Raw genomic sequence first — 21,034 nt, 5'->3', positions numbered from 1 at the left:
GTTAACCCATTTGAGATACTTTTTGTTTAAAAATTGTTGCCCTATAATGCATTGTTCATCCAGTTAAAAAAAGAAAATATAGAAATCGTAGTTTTAGTAGTTTGGAGATGTAACTGCCTTGAAAGTAACCTATGTTGAACCATGTAGCACAGTAGAACTTCAGGAGTTGACCACAGGAAATGTTTTATGACATTTTGTCACAAAATGCTTTATGATAATTTTTATGTCATAAAATGTTTTATGAGATTTGCCAAATTTCAGTTTCATAGGAGTCATGGGCCCAGGATTTCGGATACATTAACACATTTGAGATACCTTGGTTGAAAAGGTTTTGCTCTGTGATGCACTCTTTCACCCCGTTAAAGGTTATAGACACACGAGTTTTTACCAGTATAGAATTACTAAAAAAGAGATAAAAATTAATTAATATTAATAAACCATCACAGCTAACATCAGCCAGAAGATAGAAAAACTCAAAGAAGTAGTGCAAAATCAGAAAATGTGGAGATACCTGGCACATAGAATCGCCAAGAGTCGGACATGACTGAATGGATATAATCATCATTAATATTAATAAAAATTTAAAATTAATAAAAATAGTTATGGCTGAAACATTTATCACATTTGCACTAAGAGTTCCTGCATTTTCATTGTAGCCACACAAAATTTGGCTATTGTGTGGGTATTAACATAGTAGAAATCTAAGAAGATTGACATGGTATTCAGTTCTTCCAGGGAGAACACATTACCCCTACACAGAGCGAGATAAGAATTATAGTAGAACAGCACATATTGGATAGTTTCTATGTCTTCAGAATCACAAAGACAGGTACATTCTATTAATGGGGTTTTGGTAAATTGGCTGTCGTGGTTCCGATAGATGAAACTGTTTAAAGAACTTGAAGGCAAGAATTCTTCCACATTAGAAGCAAAAGTAAAAATGTCTGCTGATTCTCAGTTGTCAGAGCAATGATATCCATTGTCATAGCGTTGACATCAGCCTTGTAATAGTTCCAATGTTGATAGCAGTGTTCCACTATCTCAGAGGTTGCCACAAAGAAGAGGGAGTCAAGCTATTCTCCAAAGCACCTGAAGGCAGGACAAGAAGCAATAGATGGAAACTAATCAAGGAGAGAAGCAACCTAGAACTAAAGAGAAATTTCCTGACAATTAGAACAGTTAATCAGTGGAACAACCTGCCTCCAGAAGCGGTGAATGCTCCAACACTGGAAGTTTTTAAGAAGAGATTGGACAACCATTTGTTTCCTACCTGAGCAGGGGGCTGGACCTCCAAGGTCCCTTCCTATTCTATTCTATTCTATTCTATTCTATTCTATTCTATTCTATTCTATTCTATTCTATTCTATTCTATTCTATTCTATTCTATTCTATTCTATTTCTACTCTATACTCTACTCTACTCTACTCTACTCATTGTTTGGCTCTGAAGAAATCCGTCCTCAGCTTGGGAAAGGTCAGCATATTTAGATAACTTGCAAGTTGTGAGCAGCCTTTTACGATTAGGGTTGTGATATATTGGGAAAAGGTGCTAGCTCAAGTACGATCCTCAATGTTTGTTTTTTTTATTGAAAAGTTTTAACATACAATTTTTCTTTAAACCCCCCCTCCCCCTCCCTTCTCCCTCCCCCCCTACCTCTCCCCCCTCCCCCCCTCCCCCCCGACTTCCCAGAGCTAAATACAAGGTATATATAAAAAAAAACAATCATAAACAACCACATACTAACAACTATAAACTCTAAGATCCATCACTCTCTAGCTTATATAGGATAAAACAAACCTTAGTAATATTAAATATATATAAAGAAACTAAAATAAAAAAAAAGAAAGAAAGAAAGAAGACTTATTCAAATGCTACATAAAACTTCTTAACCCTATACTTGTTCTGGATAAACTCAATCCATTTTCTCCATTCCATAATATAGCGTTCTTGCGAGTGATCTTTCAAATAAGCCGAAATCTTCGCCATCTCTGCCAGGTCGGAAACCTTTAAAGTCCACTCTTCTATGGTCGGCAGTTCCTCTTTCTTCCAATACTGACCTATCAAAAGTCTTGCTGCCGTAATAAAATTCAACATCAACTTAGTGTCCACAACTGTAGCATCTGTAATTATTCCCAACAAAAAAAGTTGCGGACAAAACTTTATCCTCTGTTTAAAAATCTTCTGCATGTTCCACCAGACTTTTATCCAAAAAGCCCTAACCTTTTTACAAGTCCACCATATGTGAAAATATGTTGCGTCTTCATCACCACACCTCCAACATTTAGGCTGATAATTCGGATACATACTTGCAAGCTTTTTAGGATCTAGATGCCATCTATAAAACATTTTGTAAAAATTCTCTCTTAGATTTTGAGCTTGTGTAAATTTTACGTTCCTCACCCAAATCTTTTCCCACGTGTCCATCGTGATAACTTCCTGGATGTTTTGGGCCCATTTTATCATACAATCCTTAACAAGTTCTGTTTCCGAATCAATCTCTATCAACGCAAGATATATCCGTTTAATATGTGCTGGTCCCTGATTTCTAATTTGCTTTATCAAATTTTCATCAGTCATTGTAAAACCATTTTTCTGATCTTCTTTCCACCTGGCCCGTAACTGAGTATATTGAAACCAGTTTTGAACAACCTTCTCTTCTCGCAAGAGGCTATATGATTTCAAACACCAGACATTTCTTTCCAAACTTAGAATCTCCTTGTACATAGTCACATCATGTTTGAAACCAGCATGTATATTTTCTATTGCGTGTTTCGGAATTGCCCACAGTGGTATCTTGCAATCTAACTTATGTCTATACTTCTTCCAGACTCTCAGCAATGCCTGTCTTAAATTATGCACTCTAAACACATTGTCTACCTTCTTATCATACAACAAATATGCATGCCAGCCAAACAACAAATCCTCAATGTTTTGTCTTTTTTACCTGGTTAAGGTCAAAAGCTAAGAGTGAATCTGTGGCCAGCTCATGGCCCCACAGTTTCTGGTCTACTGTGATAATCATGTTGATGGGTGCTTATCCAAAAATATTAGCATAACCAGGTCATTAGGAAAGACTAATCTTAAGCCAACTTATCAAGACTAAATGTCATACTCTTGGTACTAATTTGGTCACTCCCATTTCAAGACTCAGGTCACTAGAGATGTCCCTCGGGGCCGCAAGTATGGACCTTAAAAGGCTTGTTTGTATAAAGTTGACTGCATTTTTTTTAATATAAAGTGCTACCTGGGCTCTGTATAAAAGTTGAGTGAGTTGCTGCTATTTCTTTCTTTCCTTTGAAGTAGAAGAATCTCTTGATGGAATAGAATGATACTTTGTTGAGAACTTTAAGGCTCCTTGAATAATATATTTCTGGAAGACTCTAAGCATGGAAGACCACTCCCAGATATCTGAACACGAGCACCTGTTTTTTTCCTATTTATTATCTGACTTGAGTTATGTTTTTTTTATGGTTATGACGCTAAGTTTATACTCTTTGGCCTCTTTTTTCCTTATAAGGCATAGCAAATAGGACAGGTAGTCTTATCAACCAAGAACTGATACAAGAAGGGTGTGCTCGCATGGCACACATTTCCTAGGACTTCCCAAGGGGTTAAAAGCAACTCTGAAAACCAAGGCAGTGAGAATAAAGAGCAAAGATCATTGCCTTTCCTGAGCTGCACAGATTCTGCAGCAGCAAAAATAGCTTTATTTACATGCCAAACAGGAAGTTAGAATTTGGTGCTCCAGTATGCATCACTTTACACTTACTTAAACTGAAGCATACTTGTCATTTGGCTGACCATTTTAAAGAGGCTCTTTAAATTGAAAGTTGACAGTTTATATCTGTTTTTAACCAGTGAATAAATCCCTAGTCAAGTTCATAATCCTGTGACCAGTGTTTGCCCTTACTTAATAAGCTGTGCCAAACTTGTTTTTCAAAATGCAGCATTGATGAGGCAGCATTTATCTTTGCAGAATCTGTATTGATTTCCTTCAGCAAATCTTATTCCTCTATGTGCTTAAGTGATTTTTGATTACTCTATGCTTTCCTGGATCTCTCGCTTTCAAAGTTGGTATCATATTTTGATTGGGCCTGACTTGAAATTTATACATTTTTGCTAAGAGGGCAATAATTTCACATCTGAGTTCTTTAAGGATTCTCAGGTAGAGCCATCACAATCAAATTATTTAATCACTGTGAAGACTCTAAAGATGTCCTAAAATCTGTGAGAAAGTCAAATATCTGCCTTACATCTTTTGCAATAAAGAGATATATAAAATAGGCAGTTTCTCTTGAATCATTATATTTAAGCATCCCTTTCTTTGCCATCTAATGATCCAACTGATTCCATGAATGTATGATACAGTACATTCAGGTTTGGGAGGGGTTTGCAATTCTTATCACCTTTTCCTTTTTCTGTAAGAGTTGTGCTCATCTCTCATTTAGACAGATTCTCTATTTCTGAAACAAAGATTAATTTTTATAGCTTCCTGAATACTCATGCATGGGAAACCATGCTGTCCAGATCTTAGACTTGTTTGGTTCTTTGTTACATTATGAAACAACAGTAATTACATTTGTGATTTATTATGTGATTAATGTATCCCACAAAACAAGGAGGACTCCAGGTGGCTTTCAGAATTTACACATAAACACAATGTAGATCAGATTGCTAGTCAAAATAATAATCCAAATCAGTTTCAGTATAGTGCTAAAAGTAGTACAGATGGATTACATAACACCTGAAGTGTACGTTTCTAGTCATAAAAAGGTGATTTAGTTTTGTATGACATGATTTATACTTCCATGATTGTTTATCATCAATAAATTCCAATAAAAGTACCATGAGTTGTTCAGGGCTCGTCTAACACATCCTTTCATTCCCTACAGTTGTGCAGAGCATGTAATTTATTTTTCTAATGAATAAACTATTGTAATCTACTTTTTATCTATTTCAATCATTTAATTCATAAAACCGACAGCAATTTAGAAATTATTTTTATAGTGATTTTTCTCTGTCAGAATAATATGACTGTCCCTTCATTCATAGTATTCTAAAACAGAGGTCTACAAACTTGGCCCTTTTATGACTTGTGGACTTCAACTCCCAGAATTCCTCAGCCAGGGTGGCTGAGGAATTCTGGGAACTGAAGTCCACAAGTCATAAAAGGGCCAAGTTTGAAGACCCCTGTTCTAGAACGACAGGACTATTTGGAATACAGGTGATCCTCAGCTCAGAACCAGAATTGCGAACAAAGCTTCCCTTGCTAAGTGAGTGCACTTGATGTTATAAGCTTTATTGCTGTGGCCATTAAGTGAAATACACAAATATGCATGAATAGGGGGAAAAATATTGAATCCCGAAAAGTTAAGTAGGCTCCAGCAATTCTGCTGAACTTTTCAGGCAATTGCAGAACACTTTAGTTGATTTGAGTGGTACAAAAGCAACTCTAGATGGGTTAAGCAACATAAAACTGGTGCTTCTCCTTGCCCTTCCCTAGATGCTGGGGTGGCATATTCCATTGGTCCACCTGCCTCTGATATTCAGCATTTTTTTTTAATTCCATTTATATCCCGCCCTTCTCCAAAGACTCAGGGCGGCTTACAAGCTTAGCAGTAGCCTTCATTCTATGTATATGCCTGCTTATTAGGGCTTTCACACACACCCCCAAGCGGCATTATTACAAAGTCAGCTTAATTGCCCCCAACAATCTGGGTCCTCATTTTACCTACCTCGGAAGGATGGAAGGCTGAGTCAACCTTGAGCCTGGTGGGACTCGAACCTGCACTGATTGCAGGTTCCCTGTCCTCACTCATATCTTTCCAGAATAAATGGTGTTTTGTGTTGTGCCCAGAAGAAAACGCCAGAAACAGGTATGTTGTGCACAGTAGGCTGTAAACAGTTTGGTACGTGCACATCCCTAGTCTGAACCAGGAATAGAATTATGTGTTCACAAAATGCCAGCTAATAGAGGTTTCCTTTCTCTATGCTGTAATGAATAAAAGAAAATATTAAAAAGTTGGAAGAAGGAGAAGATGAAAAGGATAGACACATCTTGGTAACGAGAATATGTTTTTAAGCAGAGCAGGGCTTTAGCAACCGTTTTAAAAGTCAAACATTCAAGACCAACATGTAAAGAACAATATTTACATTTTGATCTTTGTAAAGGTCAGGTATTCCATTACAGAGTTCCTTAATGAAAAGAGCACAGGAAACAAAATTAAGAATGAAAGCAACCCTTTGTTTTAGCAGCTAGGCCATCTGCTGTTCTTCCTTGGGCTGGTATTGCTACAAAGAACATAGCTTGGGTGTTTGTTGCTTGACAACTAAAGGGAAATGGTTGGATAAACACGGACTTGCAAACAAGATATAAAAGAAAATATTTGCTGAACAAGACTGAAAGAGCATATAGACTAAACAAAGGCATCACAAAAATAGCAGCTTAAATAATAATAAAGGCAGTTATCCCTTGTAGTAGAAAATATGGGATGACAAGAAGAAAATAGCATTCCTAGTTTTTCAAGATGATTCCAAGCTACTTTTTGTAAAGTCAAATCACTGTTTCAATCTCTTATTTTTGCTGGCAGTAAAAAGAGTGCAACAAAATCATTTCCTTCACCAGAATTCCTCTTTCCAATGTTTAGGGAAATAGCTCTGAGCAATCAGGTTAAATGGCTTGTGGGAAAAGATAAGGAAGAATATTGTTAAAGATATGGGAATTCCAGAAGCTGATATGGAATAGGAATATGCAGAATCCACCCAATCTGATCTAGTGTGCTTTGGAGATAAGGCAATCTTACTTTATGTCTGCATCCCAAAGTGAGATGCAGGAAAACAAAACTCCTTCCACAATTAAATACAAAAATAACAGGTGGCACATTGGTTTTTTCCCCAGAAGCTGAAGTCACACAGTTTCTAATATCTTAACTCAGTGTAGCATGGTGATTACAGTACTTGCCTGGCATATTGCTGTTTTGAAAGCCAGCAGAAATTAATAAAAACAAACAGAACTATTTCTCACTTAATATTGGTAATTAGGATCAGAAATTCCATCATTAAGTATATTGGCATAAAGCATGATATCACATGACCATACCACATTGTTTTAGCAATCCTCAGTTACCACTGTTAAGCAAAGCACCATGGCTTTGTTAAGCGAGGACTTCACCCAGTGGTGGGATTCAGCTGGTTTGCAGCACTTTGGCAGAACCAGTAGCTACGTTTTTGTTGCCCAGGCCCAGAATGGACATTCGGAAGTGGCATCCATACAGAGAATCAGTTGTTCACATATTTGAATCCCTGCACTGACTTCACTGATTGCAAGTTTCAACCTGCAGGCTTCCCCATTGACTTTGTTTGTCAGAAGTCAGCAGAGAAGGTCACAAATCATAATTATGTGACCAGGAGATGCTGCAACCATCACAAATCTGGGCTGCTCATCAGTTCCTAGACTGCAATCACATGACCACAGGGTGTTGCAACATCCAGAACTTCAAGGATTGGTCATAAGTACCATCATTCAGTACCACTGCAACTTCAAGTGCTGACCAAGTAGTCATTAAATGAGGACATGTATGTACAGGCAGTGATGGGATTCAAATATGTGAACAACCGGTTCTCTGTGTGGATGCTGCTTCCAGAAGTCTATTCTTGGCCTGGGCAACCAAAAAATTAGCTACCGGTTTTGCCAAACTGGTGGTAACTGGCTGAATCCCACCACTGTATACAGGTAGTCCTCACTTAACAATTGTCCTGCCCGTTTGAACTTATTGGAAGTTCAATGAAAAAAGTAACTTTATGAGGGTCCCCCCACTAACAATAATTGCAATGACTCTGCAGTTACATGACCAAGATGTCTTTGCAGGCATTTACAGCCATGACAATGTCCTGTGGTCACATGATCATCATTTGCACCTTTCACAGCTAAGTTCCAACAAGCAAAGTCAATGGACAGTTGCCAGTACCAACTAGGCAAAAAAAAAACACCAATCCACTGCAACATGAAGGCCATTAAGATTATGAACTCTAATCTACTATGTGATCCAGTGCAATTGATAGATGTTTTCTGAGGTCTCAGGCTTTGAGAGAATTTTGGTCCAAAGCCACACAGCCTGCTTCTGTGCCAAAGTGAAGGTTTTCTGCTCCTAGAGGGAAATAACTATTAACTACTATACATATAGATATATATGTGTATGTCTTTGAAGAAGAGATGGAAGAATGCATTTTTGCATTTATATTTTAAAGAATGAGAAAGGAGGTTAGTTTCAAGGAATGGAAAACAGTAAAAAGTGCAAGGTTTCAAATCAGCAACATCCTATATGCCAGGCAATTGTAAAGCATTGTCCTGTAGTAGTGCCATTATAAAGATTGTTTTAAAGAATTTTGCAACTGGCTGTTCTGCCTGCATGTATGTGCATTGCAACACTTTTAATTTTGTAAAAAAATCATATAACTTTGGATACGCAGAGACATACATACAGGCAAAAAGTATTCATGTTCAGTAATCCCCATCCAGAGAGAGCTGCATCAGGGGAAAAATTCAGGGGGAGGTTATGCCAGCCTCCTCTGCCCAGACTGAATACCTTACAACATTTTTCCCCCAACCTTAGCAACTTTAAGATGTGTGGATTTCAACTCTCAGAATTGCTGGGGAATTCTGGGAGTTGAAGTCCACACATCTTAAAACTGCGGAGATTGAGAAATACACACAAACACACAAAGGAGTAGCTCAAGGGCTCAGTACAAATATGTTTCTAGAGAGAAAAGAATTAGACCTACTAGAAGTCTGTGCTTAAGCATTAGCAGTTCTGCAACAACAGATGAAAGGGAACTCGCCAAAAAGATAGTGCAAAACAATGGGATAAACTTCACCAGAAGTCAATCCGAGACAAAAACGGTAAGTGTTTGTTAAGTCATGTAACAAGCCCAAGTGTGAGAAATCACCAACTTTTTCGTAACTTGAACTACGTAGGATTTTAGTGGTTTTTTTTTTACACCTTGTAACGTAAAATGCAAACTAATCCATCCTCAGCGCGGCCTACTCATGGAGAAGTCGCGTTACCTCTTTCATCTTTCCCTACACGGCGAAATGACTACCCTTACGTACTACACCGGAGATACTACAACCTATATACCACACTATAAACCAGGGCTCTTCAAAGTTGGCCCTTTTATGACCTGTGGACTTCAACTCCCAGAATTCCTCAGCCAGGCATTGCTGGCTGAGGAATTCTGGGAGTTGAAGTCCACAGGTCATAAAAGGGCCAACTTTGAAGAGCCCCTGCTATAAACCGGGGCTCCACTCTCCCCGTTAGAATCTTCCGCAGCTCCCACCTCGCCTCGTTTCCTCAAGAACCCAACGCGCATGTGCAATCAAGTTCGGCCACGCCCAACTGCGATTTCTGAAGCGGGTGGCGGCTTAAGCGCGTTTGGGATCGGGAAGCTCGGCAATCGGCTGCTCCGCCTTGGCGGAAAAGGAAGGAAGTGTCCCGGTCCAAACCTATCGCTTGCCGAGGTCGCCGTCGCTTTCTATCATCTTTTCTGGTCAAGCGCCGGCGCTGCTGTCCGAACGCTGCCGACATGGTGAGAGGCGAAGCACCGGGGTGGGCGGCGGGGCGCGGGGAAGTTTGGGCGAGCGCGGAGGCAGGGGAGGGAGAGGCCGCCACGCTTTCGTTCTCCGGGGCGATAGATGTGACTCAGCACTTGCCGGCGGTGGCGACTTTGCGGCCCAGATTGCCTGGTTTTTATTGCCATTTCCCCCACCACCACCCATTTTGCAAACCTTCTACTCACTAGGAGTGGTCTGCATGGGTCCCGTGCTTGGAGTTTCCTGCTCCGTGTGGTTCAGTCCTTTGGGGCCCCCTCCTACTACTCCCATTTTTTGCATTCTCATCGGCCCTTCTCGTGGGCAGCCCAGCAGACTTTTCTACTGAAACAAGCATTCATTTCCTTTTTTTTTTTGCCTTGTTCAGGGGTAGGCAACCTTGGCTCTTTTGTGACCTGTGGACTTCAACTCCCAGAATTCCTCAGCCAGGCATTCCTGGCTGAGGAATTCTGGGAGTTGAAGTCCACGAGTCATAAAAGAGCCAAGGTTGCCTACCCCTGGTCTTGTTAATGTACCGGTATCCTTAATAAATTGAGACGCTTGAGTCACTGGGAAAGACTTTCTAAATAGTTGTGCTTTCGCACTATATTCAGACCAATGCAAAATAGGGTATCCTTTATTCTTGTATACGTTTCTTTAAAGTCAGGAGCCCGCTGAAGGAAGGGACTCCCCATTTTCTCCTTTATACCTCTATCGTTGTACCTCCTAACAACGATCGCCCCACTTCGTACATGTGAATACACATGCATGAATCAGCATTTCTTCTTTTCCAGCCTTTTGCTGGATTTGGCTGCGGAGAGGAGCGAAGGCAGATGACCGGATCTATAGTTTTACACGTCTAATAGTTATGCATCCTATGCCTTGTAGAGCCCTTGTGGGGTCACAAAATAAAATCGGAGAACAGAAAGCCAATCTAGCACAGCAGATAAACGTGTGTCAACGAATATAAGAGCAGTATAGTTTACACGTTGTAGATAATATGCTACAGAGATGTATCTTAATAAAGTCTGTTGCATTAAAAACAATTGTTGAGTGGATTTTTCTCAATTTCAAAAAGGGATATAACTTAAAAGTATATTTTAATTTCTCACCTTGCAGTCCTACAAATAATCAGAAGTAAATTTCATTTGCCTAAACCTGAATAGGAATGGGATATTGATGTAGTAGTTAAAAATATTTTTCTTTTCTTTCTTTCTGATCCCTGTTTCATCAGTCAATAGATGTGCAATACTGTTCTTACTGAAACTGAAAGCAAAACTGTTTTTACCTAGTTAGATTATAGCAGTTTTAGTTTGTAGATCTCCACATGAAAATTGGAAATATGGGCTTATTTCTAATCATATTTTTTGAAATGAATTGCTGGATATTAATTTAGCAAACATTTCCATGTTTGCCTTGATTTATAATACAGTGACTTGTGTTAGATGTCCACATTGTAAATGTTCACTTACTATTTCCTTCTTGATGCTTTTTTCAACCCAACTTTTATTTTCCTTTGTCAAGCTTTGTCCCCTGAATTTCTTAATAAAGTTTAATAAGTATGAGTGGTATACTTGCATGTATTGAACAAACCAAAAATACTGTTTCGTAAGGATGTGCAATTTCCCCAAATTGGAAGGTTGTTTGAATTTGACTTAACATACGCGCTATATTAATTGGTAATATTGTAAAGAAGCTGTGCTTTTTTGTGATATTGCAAGGTGCTGCCAATAGGTATGAGAATTTTCACACTGAATCTGAAGAATCTTTTGTTTTGAACCTGCATACTGCACACCTCTACAATTTTGTTCAACCCTACCTTGAAAAGAAAATTAGTTATTAAATGTCACACCAAAGTTCTATTTCCATAAACTTTTTTCAGTTACAGAAATGATAATCCATAGTACAGATGAGATTTTGTTTTAATTTTTCTTATTTTAATGGCAGTCATATTAATCAATTTCTTTTGTTCGCTTTAGTTCCGCAACCAATATGATAATGATGTCACTGTATGGAGTCCCCAGGTATTATTTTTCTCTTTCTATTCTTTTTTGTATGTTTCCTTTTCTCAGCAGTTGAATAATAAAAGGATTTAAATCCTTTGATTTATTTAATTTTCAAAGTAAGATTTAAAACTTACTTTGAAAGCAAAAGTAATAGATTTGCATATGTGAAATGTGTTCATTATAGTAACAACCTGCATGAGCGATTTATACATAAATACCTTTCTCAACTGGATTTTCTGTGCTAATAGCTATGGGAAATGCAGCTTAGCCTGCTTATTGTTACTTGTGTGATGCTAGGCCCAGGAGTATGAGACCACTGAGTTAGTGAATAATAAGATAATCATTATAGTCTGCTGTTTCCTAATTTCAGGGTCAATAAGGGATATCTGCATAATTAGAATTTGACAACTAGAATAGTTGTGGCCTTAGAGGGAATCTAAGTGTAAGAATGCTATACTCACATTCTTTTATATAAAGTTATAACTAAAATTATGTCAGATTGAGCTAGGTTTATGAAAACCATGGTTTGTTGATTAAACCAGTGACCCCCAACCTTTTTGATGCCAGGGACCGGTTTTGGGGAAAACAATTTTTCCAGACCAGCAGTGAGGAGTATGTTTCGTATGCTATCTGTATCCTGCACATGCTCAGATGACGCTTTGCTTGTTTGCATGGCCTGGTTCCTAAAAGGCCATGTCTGGTACCGGTCTGCGGACCAGGGGTTGGGGACCCCTGAATTAAACCATACTTGGCAAGATGCACATAACATTCAAATCCAAACAAACCACATTATGACTAAGCATAATGTAGAAACCAAAACATTAATTCTATTCCCTGTTCCCTGCTTTCATCTGAATACGTTCTGGAAAACTCAGAGGCTCTATCTATACTGTGTCATTTTTTATTGGTCTGATAAAGATATTTCCCGCACTATGGAATTTAGTGGGCATGCTGTGCACAGGGATTGTTACTAATTTGTGCTCAAATGTCCTGATTTAATGCAATTGCGATAAACATAATGTTTAGTCTTAAAACTATCATGGAACATTTTTATTCACTAAAGATGTTAAATAACGTTTGAAGGAAGCAATCATTGCAACTGAAGAAGCAAGAATAACAAAGTGTTAATTAGTTGTAACTCATAGGGTAATTTGGAGCCAGCATCTCTCTCTCTGCCCAGCCTGCCTCAGGAAATTATTATGGATGAAAGTAGGACAATGAAGCCACACACACAAGCATATATACATATATACTGTGAGTTCCTGAATAAAAGGCATTCATTATTCCCTTTCTTATTATTCCAGGAGGCTCATCAAATTTGCACCATCAGCATGTTCATAAGGTTACCTTTTGTTTTTTAGGGTCGGATTCATCAAATAGAATATGCAATGGAGGCTGTCAAACAAGGATCTGCAACTGTGGGGCTAAAATCAAAAACCCATGCTGTTTTAGTTGCCTTAAAGGTAAACTCAAGAGGAAAGCAAGTTTGTTTTTTTAAAGCATATGTGATACATAAAACATAATATTCACGATCTTGAAGTAGTTTTTTGAAATCTAGAAAACGTACCTGTTGGCCAAGAAAAAAATTATTGTAATCACTTTTGGTTTGTAGGGGCAAGAGCTGAGAAAGTCTGTTCTAAATACAGTATTCAGCTTGAAAATACAATAATAATTTAATTATTGTACTTCTTGTTTACCTAGTTCCAGGTGGGGAGATAAGTGAGACATAAATTATTATAAAGTTTGGAAACATGAAATGCTACACACAAGAACATTTTTAGAATAAAATAGGAAAGAGCCAAGCAATTTTGTGGAGCCAGTGAGAGATCATGTGGCAAAAACATTAGGTATGTTATTTGATTGTAAATGCAGTCAGAGAGCATTGCAAATTTTTATTACAGTAAGGCTATATGTGCTATAAATAATAGATAATGGTTCCATTTCCAGCAGTAAAGACCACATAGTTTTTCTTGGAGAAAAAAAACAATGGTGGAATATTACTGCAGGGACTATTTTTGGGTTCTCAATAGGTGCATCCTTACTAGGCCTGGCATGTAGGACAGGAGGTTAGGGATGGAGTTACAAGTGTTAGCTTACTGAGCAAAGACAGACGCAACACTTTTGATTCTTGCACTATTAGGAATGTACTAAATTTATTGATTAGGGAACAGAAAATTTAAGTTTTCTAGAATGCTCCATTGCATTCTAGACCAGGGGTATCAAACTGTCGGCCTGCGGGCCGGTTTCATCATTGCCCACCCCATTGCCGGCAATGCAAAAAGTCACGTCACGTGGTGAGTTTAACACTTGTGTTTTAAGGTAAAGGTTCCCCGCACATGCATGCTAGTCATTTCCAACTCTAGGAGCCGGTGCTCATCTCTATTTCAAAGCCGAAGAGCCAGCGCTTGTCCTAGGATGTCTCCGTGGTCATGTGGCCGGCATGACTAGACACCAAAGGCGCATGGAATGCTGTTACCTTCCCACCATAGTGGTCCCTATTTTTCTACTTGCATTTTTACGTGCTTTCGAACTGCTAGGTTGGCAGAAGCTGGGACGAGTAACAGGTGCTCGCTCTGCTACGCGGCACTCGGGATTCAACCCGCCAAACTGCCGACCTTCTGATTGACAAGCTCAGCGTCCTAACCCACTGAGCCACCGCATCCCTTACCTGTGTTTTAGACCATGCCAAATTTCCTTCAAAATTACACTATACAGAGATGGTTTGCAGGTTTTTGGAAGTAAATGAGAAGCCATTTAAGTCATCATAAAATAATTGCATTAAGCTTCTTATGTTTACATAAGGAATAACAAGAGTTCAATAATCTTTACTGTTTAAAATACTATTATTAATTCAGTGAAACGACTGGGCTTTAGATCCAGTGAATAAACTTCCCACTGTATTAATGTCATTTTGTGTGTTTTTCTGAAATGACATTATATACAAAGTGTTAATTTCTGCAATGATTTGCAAATTATGTAAGTGGTGTCATTTGCTTTTGTCACTACAGATTTTATACTCTCTAGTTTAACATAGTGAGTAATAATGCATACTTTCTCTCCCCCCCTCCCCCAAATTTGTCATATTATCAGTGTATGGTTCACAACTGTTACTTTGGATATCTGTCTTTGTTTAGAGGGCACAGTCTGAACTGGCAGCTCATCAGAAAAAAATCTTGTATGTTGACAACCATATTGGTATTTCCATTGCTGGACTTACTGCTGATGCAAGACTCTTATGGTAAATTTGGAATTTGATTTATTTGATTGATTGAATTAGGACTTGTTTTTTACACGGAGTGGGTTTGTATCTGATTCAAGCCCTTAGTTCCTGAGATTGTATCCATGTTTCTCCATTCTTTACCTTGTCTAGTGCAGTTGCTGCATACCATAACCAGGTCTCCCAATAAACCTCAGCTGAATTTAACTATACGTATGAAAATTGTTCTTAGTCATTTGTGAGGACTGTATATAAGAATAGCAGTGGGAAGGATTAATTCCACTGCTCCATCCACACAGTTACTGAAAATACTGGGAGTGGACCCGATTGAAATTGCTGCTGTAGGAGCAGAACGAAACACATGGAACATACTTGCTAAGGAGCGTCCAATAATTTCATGCCAAAATGAGTTTATTCCCCTCGCCTGTCCTAACTCTTTTATAATCAAATAGTAATGTAATATCCATGCAAGCAAGATTTCTATTGAATAAATCTAAGAAGTGCTGAAGTTACAGATGGAATAAATTCTGTTTTACTCCTGCAGCAATTTCATGCGTCAGGAGTGTTTGGATTCCAGGTTTGTATTTGACAGGCCTCTTCCAGTATCTCGATTAGTGTCTCTGATTGGAAGCAGTATCCTTTTTTATATGTGATCATTACTGAGCACAGTTGCCAATATATTTATTGTTGGACAATCATCTTACTGCAAAGGATTCAGCTAGTTTTATTGTGTAATAGTAATGGCACTTAGACTTATATACCGCTTCACAGTGCTTTACAGGCCTCTCTAAGCGGTTTACAAATGTCAGCATATGGCCCCCAACAATCTGGGCCCTCATTTTACCAATCTTGGAAGGATGGAAGGCTGAGTCAACCTTGAGCGGATCAGGATCAAACCCCTGGCTATTACTATTACTTTTAAGGAAAGTGAGGCAATACAGGGAATTATGGACTGTTCACTGATGCTAAAAATCTACTAATTGATTGAAAATCACAGCCATGTAATAGAAAAATAAAAGTTGAATGGTAAAATGAGAATTTTCTGGATTTCAGATCAAATTCATCTATTCAGGCAGACTCATCCACAAATTTAACTTGAACATTACATAATTTGCATGAATCAAATTTCATCACTTTTAATAATTTAATGTTGCCTCTTATCATTTCAAAGATTTCCATAATAGTTAATACAACAGATGTTGAACATTCCTGTTGAGTATTTTGGATTTTGTTTAATCAGAATCCCATGATTTATTTTTTGATGCTTATTGGACATGACACTGGGGGTGAGGTTAACTTAATGTTCTGGTGATTATTTTAAATTCTATGAATAAAACCCAATGGCAGTCTTTTTCTTATGGAACTTCAGCTTTCTGAGAAGAGGGGAACACTGCTTGAATGATCACTTTTGCTGTTATTTTCCGTTTGTGTCCTATATCTTAAAACCTGACTGGGGGATGGAGGTGGGGGTTATGTTTTACATCTTGAAGAGTGTTTATGAAAGTTTTAATAAAAATAGTATGAATGCGTAAATCAGCTTTTTGAGATGTATTCCTCAGCTTGTTTAAGAAACACAGATACCAACGCAGCGTTATGGCAGAAGACCATATGGTGTGGGACTTCTTATTGCAGGCTACGATGTAAGTGCATCAACTGTGGGAGACGTGTTGTTGTTGTTGTTGTTTTTCTGGAGAATTTCCCTTCCTAGAGTAAACATAGTAGAATTGCAGCAAAAAGAGTTTATGCTGCGTCATAAAACAATTTGTAAGTAATTATAAACATTGAATAAGAAACTTGGATTTGGAACTTCTTGCAAGATACATTTCAGTTCTAGTATATTATTCAGATGTTTAGGAATTAGGTTCTCATCAACTCAAGCCTGTATAGACAATGCTATGTAATATTTCAGACTGCTTTTGAACATCAAGCTCTGTAGAACTTTGTTGTTTTTTTCAAGGAGACTGTTGTTTCAGACGTGAAGGGAGCTGTTTTAAAAATGCTTGAACTAATTTTGCATTTGAAGTGGGAAGTTTTGGAAAGGTTGCACTTAAAAGAGTTCAGAATGAAATGTGTTGAATGCCTCTAATAGCCAGGGATTGTAAATTACACTGTAAAACAGCTCGGAAAGCATTTTTTTTAAAATTTGGATGGTGAGATTGAAACACAGTATGTAAGCTGTCTGATAGATTCCTCCTTTTTTATTATTAAAAAATGTCCTTTTAATTTGTCAGGATATGGGTCCCCATATCTTCCAGACTTGCCCTTCTGCAAATTATTTTGATTGCAAAGCAATGTCCATTGGTGCACGATCCCAATCAGCTCGAACTTATTTGGAACGACATATGACTGAGTTTTCTGACTGTAAGTACAGCATGTTTTCTTTCTTTTTATCTATCTATCTATCTATATCTATCTATCTATCTATCTATCTATCTATCTATCTATCTATCTATCTATCTATCTATCTAATCTATCTATCTATCTCTATCTAGTTCATTGCTGAACAGTTACTTGGCTATCAGAAATATGATGAAAGTGTGTTTAACCCATTCAGTCCAGAAGATATAGCTTTCCTGAACTAGTCATAAATGTAGTTATTTTGCAGGTAACCTGAATGAATTAGTGAAGCATGGACTGCGTGCTCTGAGAGAGACACTTCCCGCTGAACAAGATCTAACTATTAAGGCAAGGCTGAGATCCTTTTTTCTTGTAATTCTATCTGTCTGAAATACGGCTAATAGTAGTTATAAACATTGTGGAAAAGTGACACGTATTTTTGTAAAGCAGAACACAAATTTATAATTAAGCATTCACATATAAGAGTATGGAGAGATGCGCTTTGAACATTAATCTGAGAAATTAACTCCTGGCTCTAGGACATATAGCTTGATACTTTACAGAATCTCTGTCCCTGATAATACATTTTTGTAATCATACAATTTTTAAATACATGCTTTAAGCATTGTTTTTATATGAGTCTATAGGGCCTTTGATATCCTTTTTTGGTAGGGAAATAATGTATATTTTCAAGTGTGTATATAAAGTAATTCTGATGCATGGAACATCTCAATGTATTGAAATAGTAATATGATTCAGTCCAATTATGGGTTCAGCAAGTTCAGTAAAATGCATTCTTATTACCCTTTTGAATTGCAACATAATATATATTTTGTATTACTTTCTTGGGAAAGATAATGAATTTCTCCCCCCCTCTCCTTTTTTTTAAAATAATTGTCATTTAACAGAATGTTTCTGTTGGGATTGTTGGTAAAGAAATGGAGTTTACAATTTATGATGATGATGATGTAGCACCATTCCTGGAAGGTCTGGAAGAAAGACCACAGAGAAAGGTATGCAAATCACAGTTTGTAAGTGTTTCATTAGGCTGTTTTTTCTTTGCTATATATGCTTATCTCAGTATTTTTTTTCAATCTTGTAACTCAGTAGCTGGATCACATTATGAGACTTTCCGTTCTGAGGACTTTTTTTAGATCAGGGGTCCCTGACCTATGGTCGCGGCCCACTACCAGGCTGCAGCCTATTAGCCACTGGGCCACAAGTGGCTGTCCAGTACATGTGTGTGCGTGCGCACGCACAGCCGCACTCGTGCATTTGCAGCCCTGTTCATGCAAGCATCGCCATGAATGTCACGGCATTTGCTGCCCCACTTGTACAAGCATTGCAGGCATTTGCAGCCCCACGTGAATGCTCACGTCACCATGAGTGTCTCAGGCGCTTGTGGCCCCACTCGCATGAGTGCTCGCAGCCCCACTAGCACAAGGGTCGTGGGTGCTCGTGCGCCCACTCATACTAGTGTTGCAGGTGCTTGTGGGCCCACTCACATCAGTGCTCAGGGCCTCAAGCATCATGGGTGCTCTTGGCCTCACTCGTGCGAGCAACGGGCAAATGCACATGCGTGCACACCTGCCCCTCCCACAAAACCATCCCCTCCACAGCTGCCAACCGGAAAAGTTTGCAGAACTCTGTTCTAAATCTCCTGTCCTCCAATATTAGATGACTGGTGACCTAAGAGAACGCCTTTGGAGTGTGATATTCTGCCTCCTGCTCTCCTCATAATAATTGTAGTATTTACTCACTTGACACTAAAAAAAAACCCTTTATTTAAGTCTTTTTAACCTGACTATTAAGCTTTTGATTTTAATTTTTGCAAAAAAGTGTATTTCTCTCTTGCTGTTTCAAGGATTCTTCCCAGTATCATGCAAACACATTTCCCACTTTTTCTTTCTCTTTATTCCCAAAGCAGACTTTTAGAAAAAAGGGGGAGATTTGATTTCATTCCATATATATGCACTCCACTGGCATATTAAGAAAATTGGACATTTTGCTTAACAGACCAAATGATTATTTTATACATATTTATGCCCTACATATAAGCATTTCAAATGTATATATGTCTTACAAATAATAACTCTGAACGTATGAGCCAGTTAACGTGTAGAAAACGTGAATATTCAGTTTTTCTGGGGATTGGTCTTATGAAATATGTGAAAGGAACAAAACATTTTAAAATACTGTATATCAAACCAAATTTTGCCACTGTTGAATTTTTAAAGTAGAAAAATTGAATTATTGGAAATCTCTCAGCCTATTTGTTACACTGAATATTGAGGCACTGTGTATTTGTAGAATATTTTCTTAGGGTTTTTTTTTTACAGTGATGGTTATCTTTATTTCTTTTACTCTTTTAAGCATGCTCAGCCTGCTGAAGATACAGCAGAAAAGCCTGAGGAACCAATGGAGCACTAAATGCACTGCATAATGTATGCGTTACTTCAGAGGAAATAGTGCGAGGAGCATTATTTATATTGTAGTAACAACTTTAAAATTCAAGGCGTAATGTAGTGATAAAACACCAGTGTTTAAAATGAATTACAAAAAACACCTTATGTTGACAGAAAAAAATAACTGACTTCTATTAAGAAATGATGTCATTTTCTAGAAAAGACTGAAATACTGTTTTATATGAAAAAGCATGTTGCTTTTATGTTGTAAAAACATCTCTGAAATAAATTTTTCTTTTATGAAAAATTGTGACTTTTCTGTACTCCTTAAATAAAATCTATACAATATTATTGGATCCCATGCTTTTGGGATCCTGTACCTATATCAGTATTTTAAAATATCATTATGAATCTCATACCAAGTTAAATCAGAACGTGTAATCTATTTGTAACTCAAAGCAGTTGAAAGTATAAAATGGGATCCAATTAATTTAAAGAAATTCACAGAGAAAGATTTCTGCCAGGGATGTGCAGAATTGATTGGGAGACGAACTCTTGCAATATTCTGAATTTCAAGAATTATTTCCGGCAAAGAATAAAAAAGGGAAATAAAAAAATGTGGCTCATCTTAGAGCCACTAAGTTATAAATGACTTAGATGAGGGAATAGAAGGGGATCTCATCAAATTTTCAGATGACACTAAGCTGGCTGGAATAGCCAGCATCTCAGAAGACAAGCTCAGAATCCAAAAAGATCTTGACAGACTTGAACAATGGGCCCTATCCAACAAAAAGATATTTAATGTGGAGAAAATCAAGGTTTTACACCTGGACAGGAAAAACCAAAGGTACAAGTACAGATTAGGCGAAACCTGGCTCAAAAATAATAACTGTGAGAGGGACCTCGTAGTCTTAGTGGACAATCACTTAAACATGAGTCAGCAATGTGTGGCAGCAGCCAAAAAAAAACCCTAATACAATCCTTGGTTGTATAAATAGAGGCACAGAATCAAAATCATGTAAAGTATTTGTACTGCTTTATAAAGCCTTATTACATCTGTAATACTGCATTCAGTTTTGGTCACCATATTAGAAAAAAGATGTTGAGACTTTGGAAAAAGTGCAAAGAAAAGCAACTAAGATGATTAAAGGCCTGGAGACTAAAACATACGAAGAACGGTTGCAAGAATTGGGTATGGCCAGTCTAGAGAAAAGGACTAGACAATGAATGGAAACTAATCAAGGAGAGAAGCAACCTGGAATTGAGGAGAAACTTCCTAACGTGACAATTAACCAGTGGAACAGCTTGCCTTCAGAGGTTGTGAGTGCTCCATCACTGGAGGTTTTTAAGAAGAGACTGGACAGCCACTTGTCTGAAATGGTATAGGTTCTCCTGCTTGAGCAGGGGGCTGGACTAGATGACCTCCAAGGTCTCTTCCAGCTCTATTCTGATTCTGATATCGGAGTGTTGGAGAGCTTTCAAG

The 21,034-nt window shown here is 37.9% G+C and overlaps 1 protein-coding gene across 1 annotated transcript; it reads left to right on the top strand.

The window, feature by feature from the left end:
- The first annotated feature begins 9,421 nt into the window (after nt 1-9,421).
- PSMA1 (proteasome 20S subunit alpha 1) lies at nt 9,422-19,852 on the top strand. Its single transcript, XM_081313133.1, has 10 exons — nt 9,422-9,585; nt 11,566-11,610; nt 12,954-13,055; nt 14,727-14,830; nt 15,354-15,442; nt 16,379-16,449; nt 17,041-17,170; nt 17,415-17,494; nt 18,055-18,159; nt 19,520-19,852. Exons 1-10 carry the CDS (start codon nt 9,583-9,585, stop codon nt 19,574-19,576), a joined length of 786 nt encoding a protein of 261 aa, XP_081169259.1. The 5' UTR covers nt 9,422-9,582; the 3' UTR covers nt 19,577-19,852.
- The last annotated feature ends 1,182 nt before the right edge of the window (nt 19,853-21,034 follow it).

This window comes from Vipera berus (assembly GCF_964194415.1).
Source record: "Vipera berus genome assembly, chromosome: 1".
Lineage (NCBI taxonomy): Eukaryota > Metazoa > Chordata > Lepidosauria > Squamata > Viperidae > Vipera > Vipera berus.
Note: the sequence above shows the minus strand (reverse complement) of the source record. Positions and strands in the feature narration are given on the sequence as shown.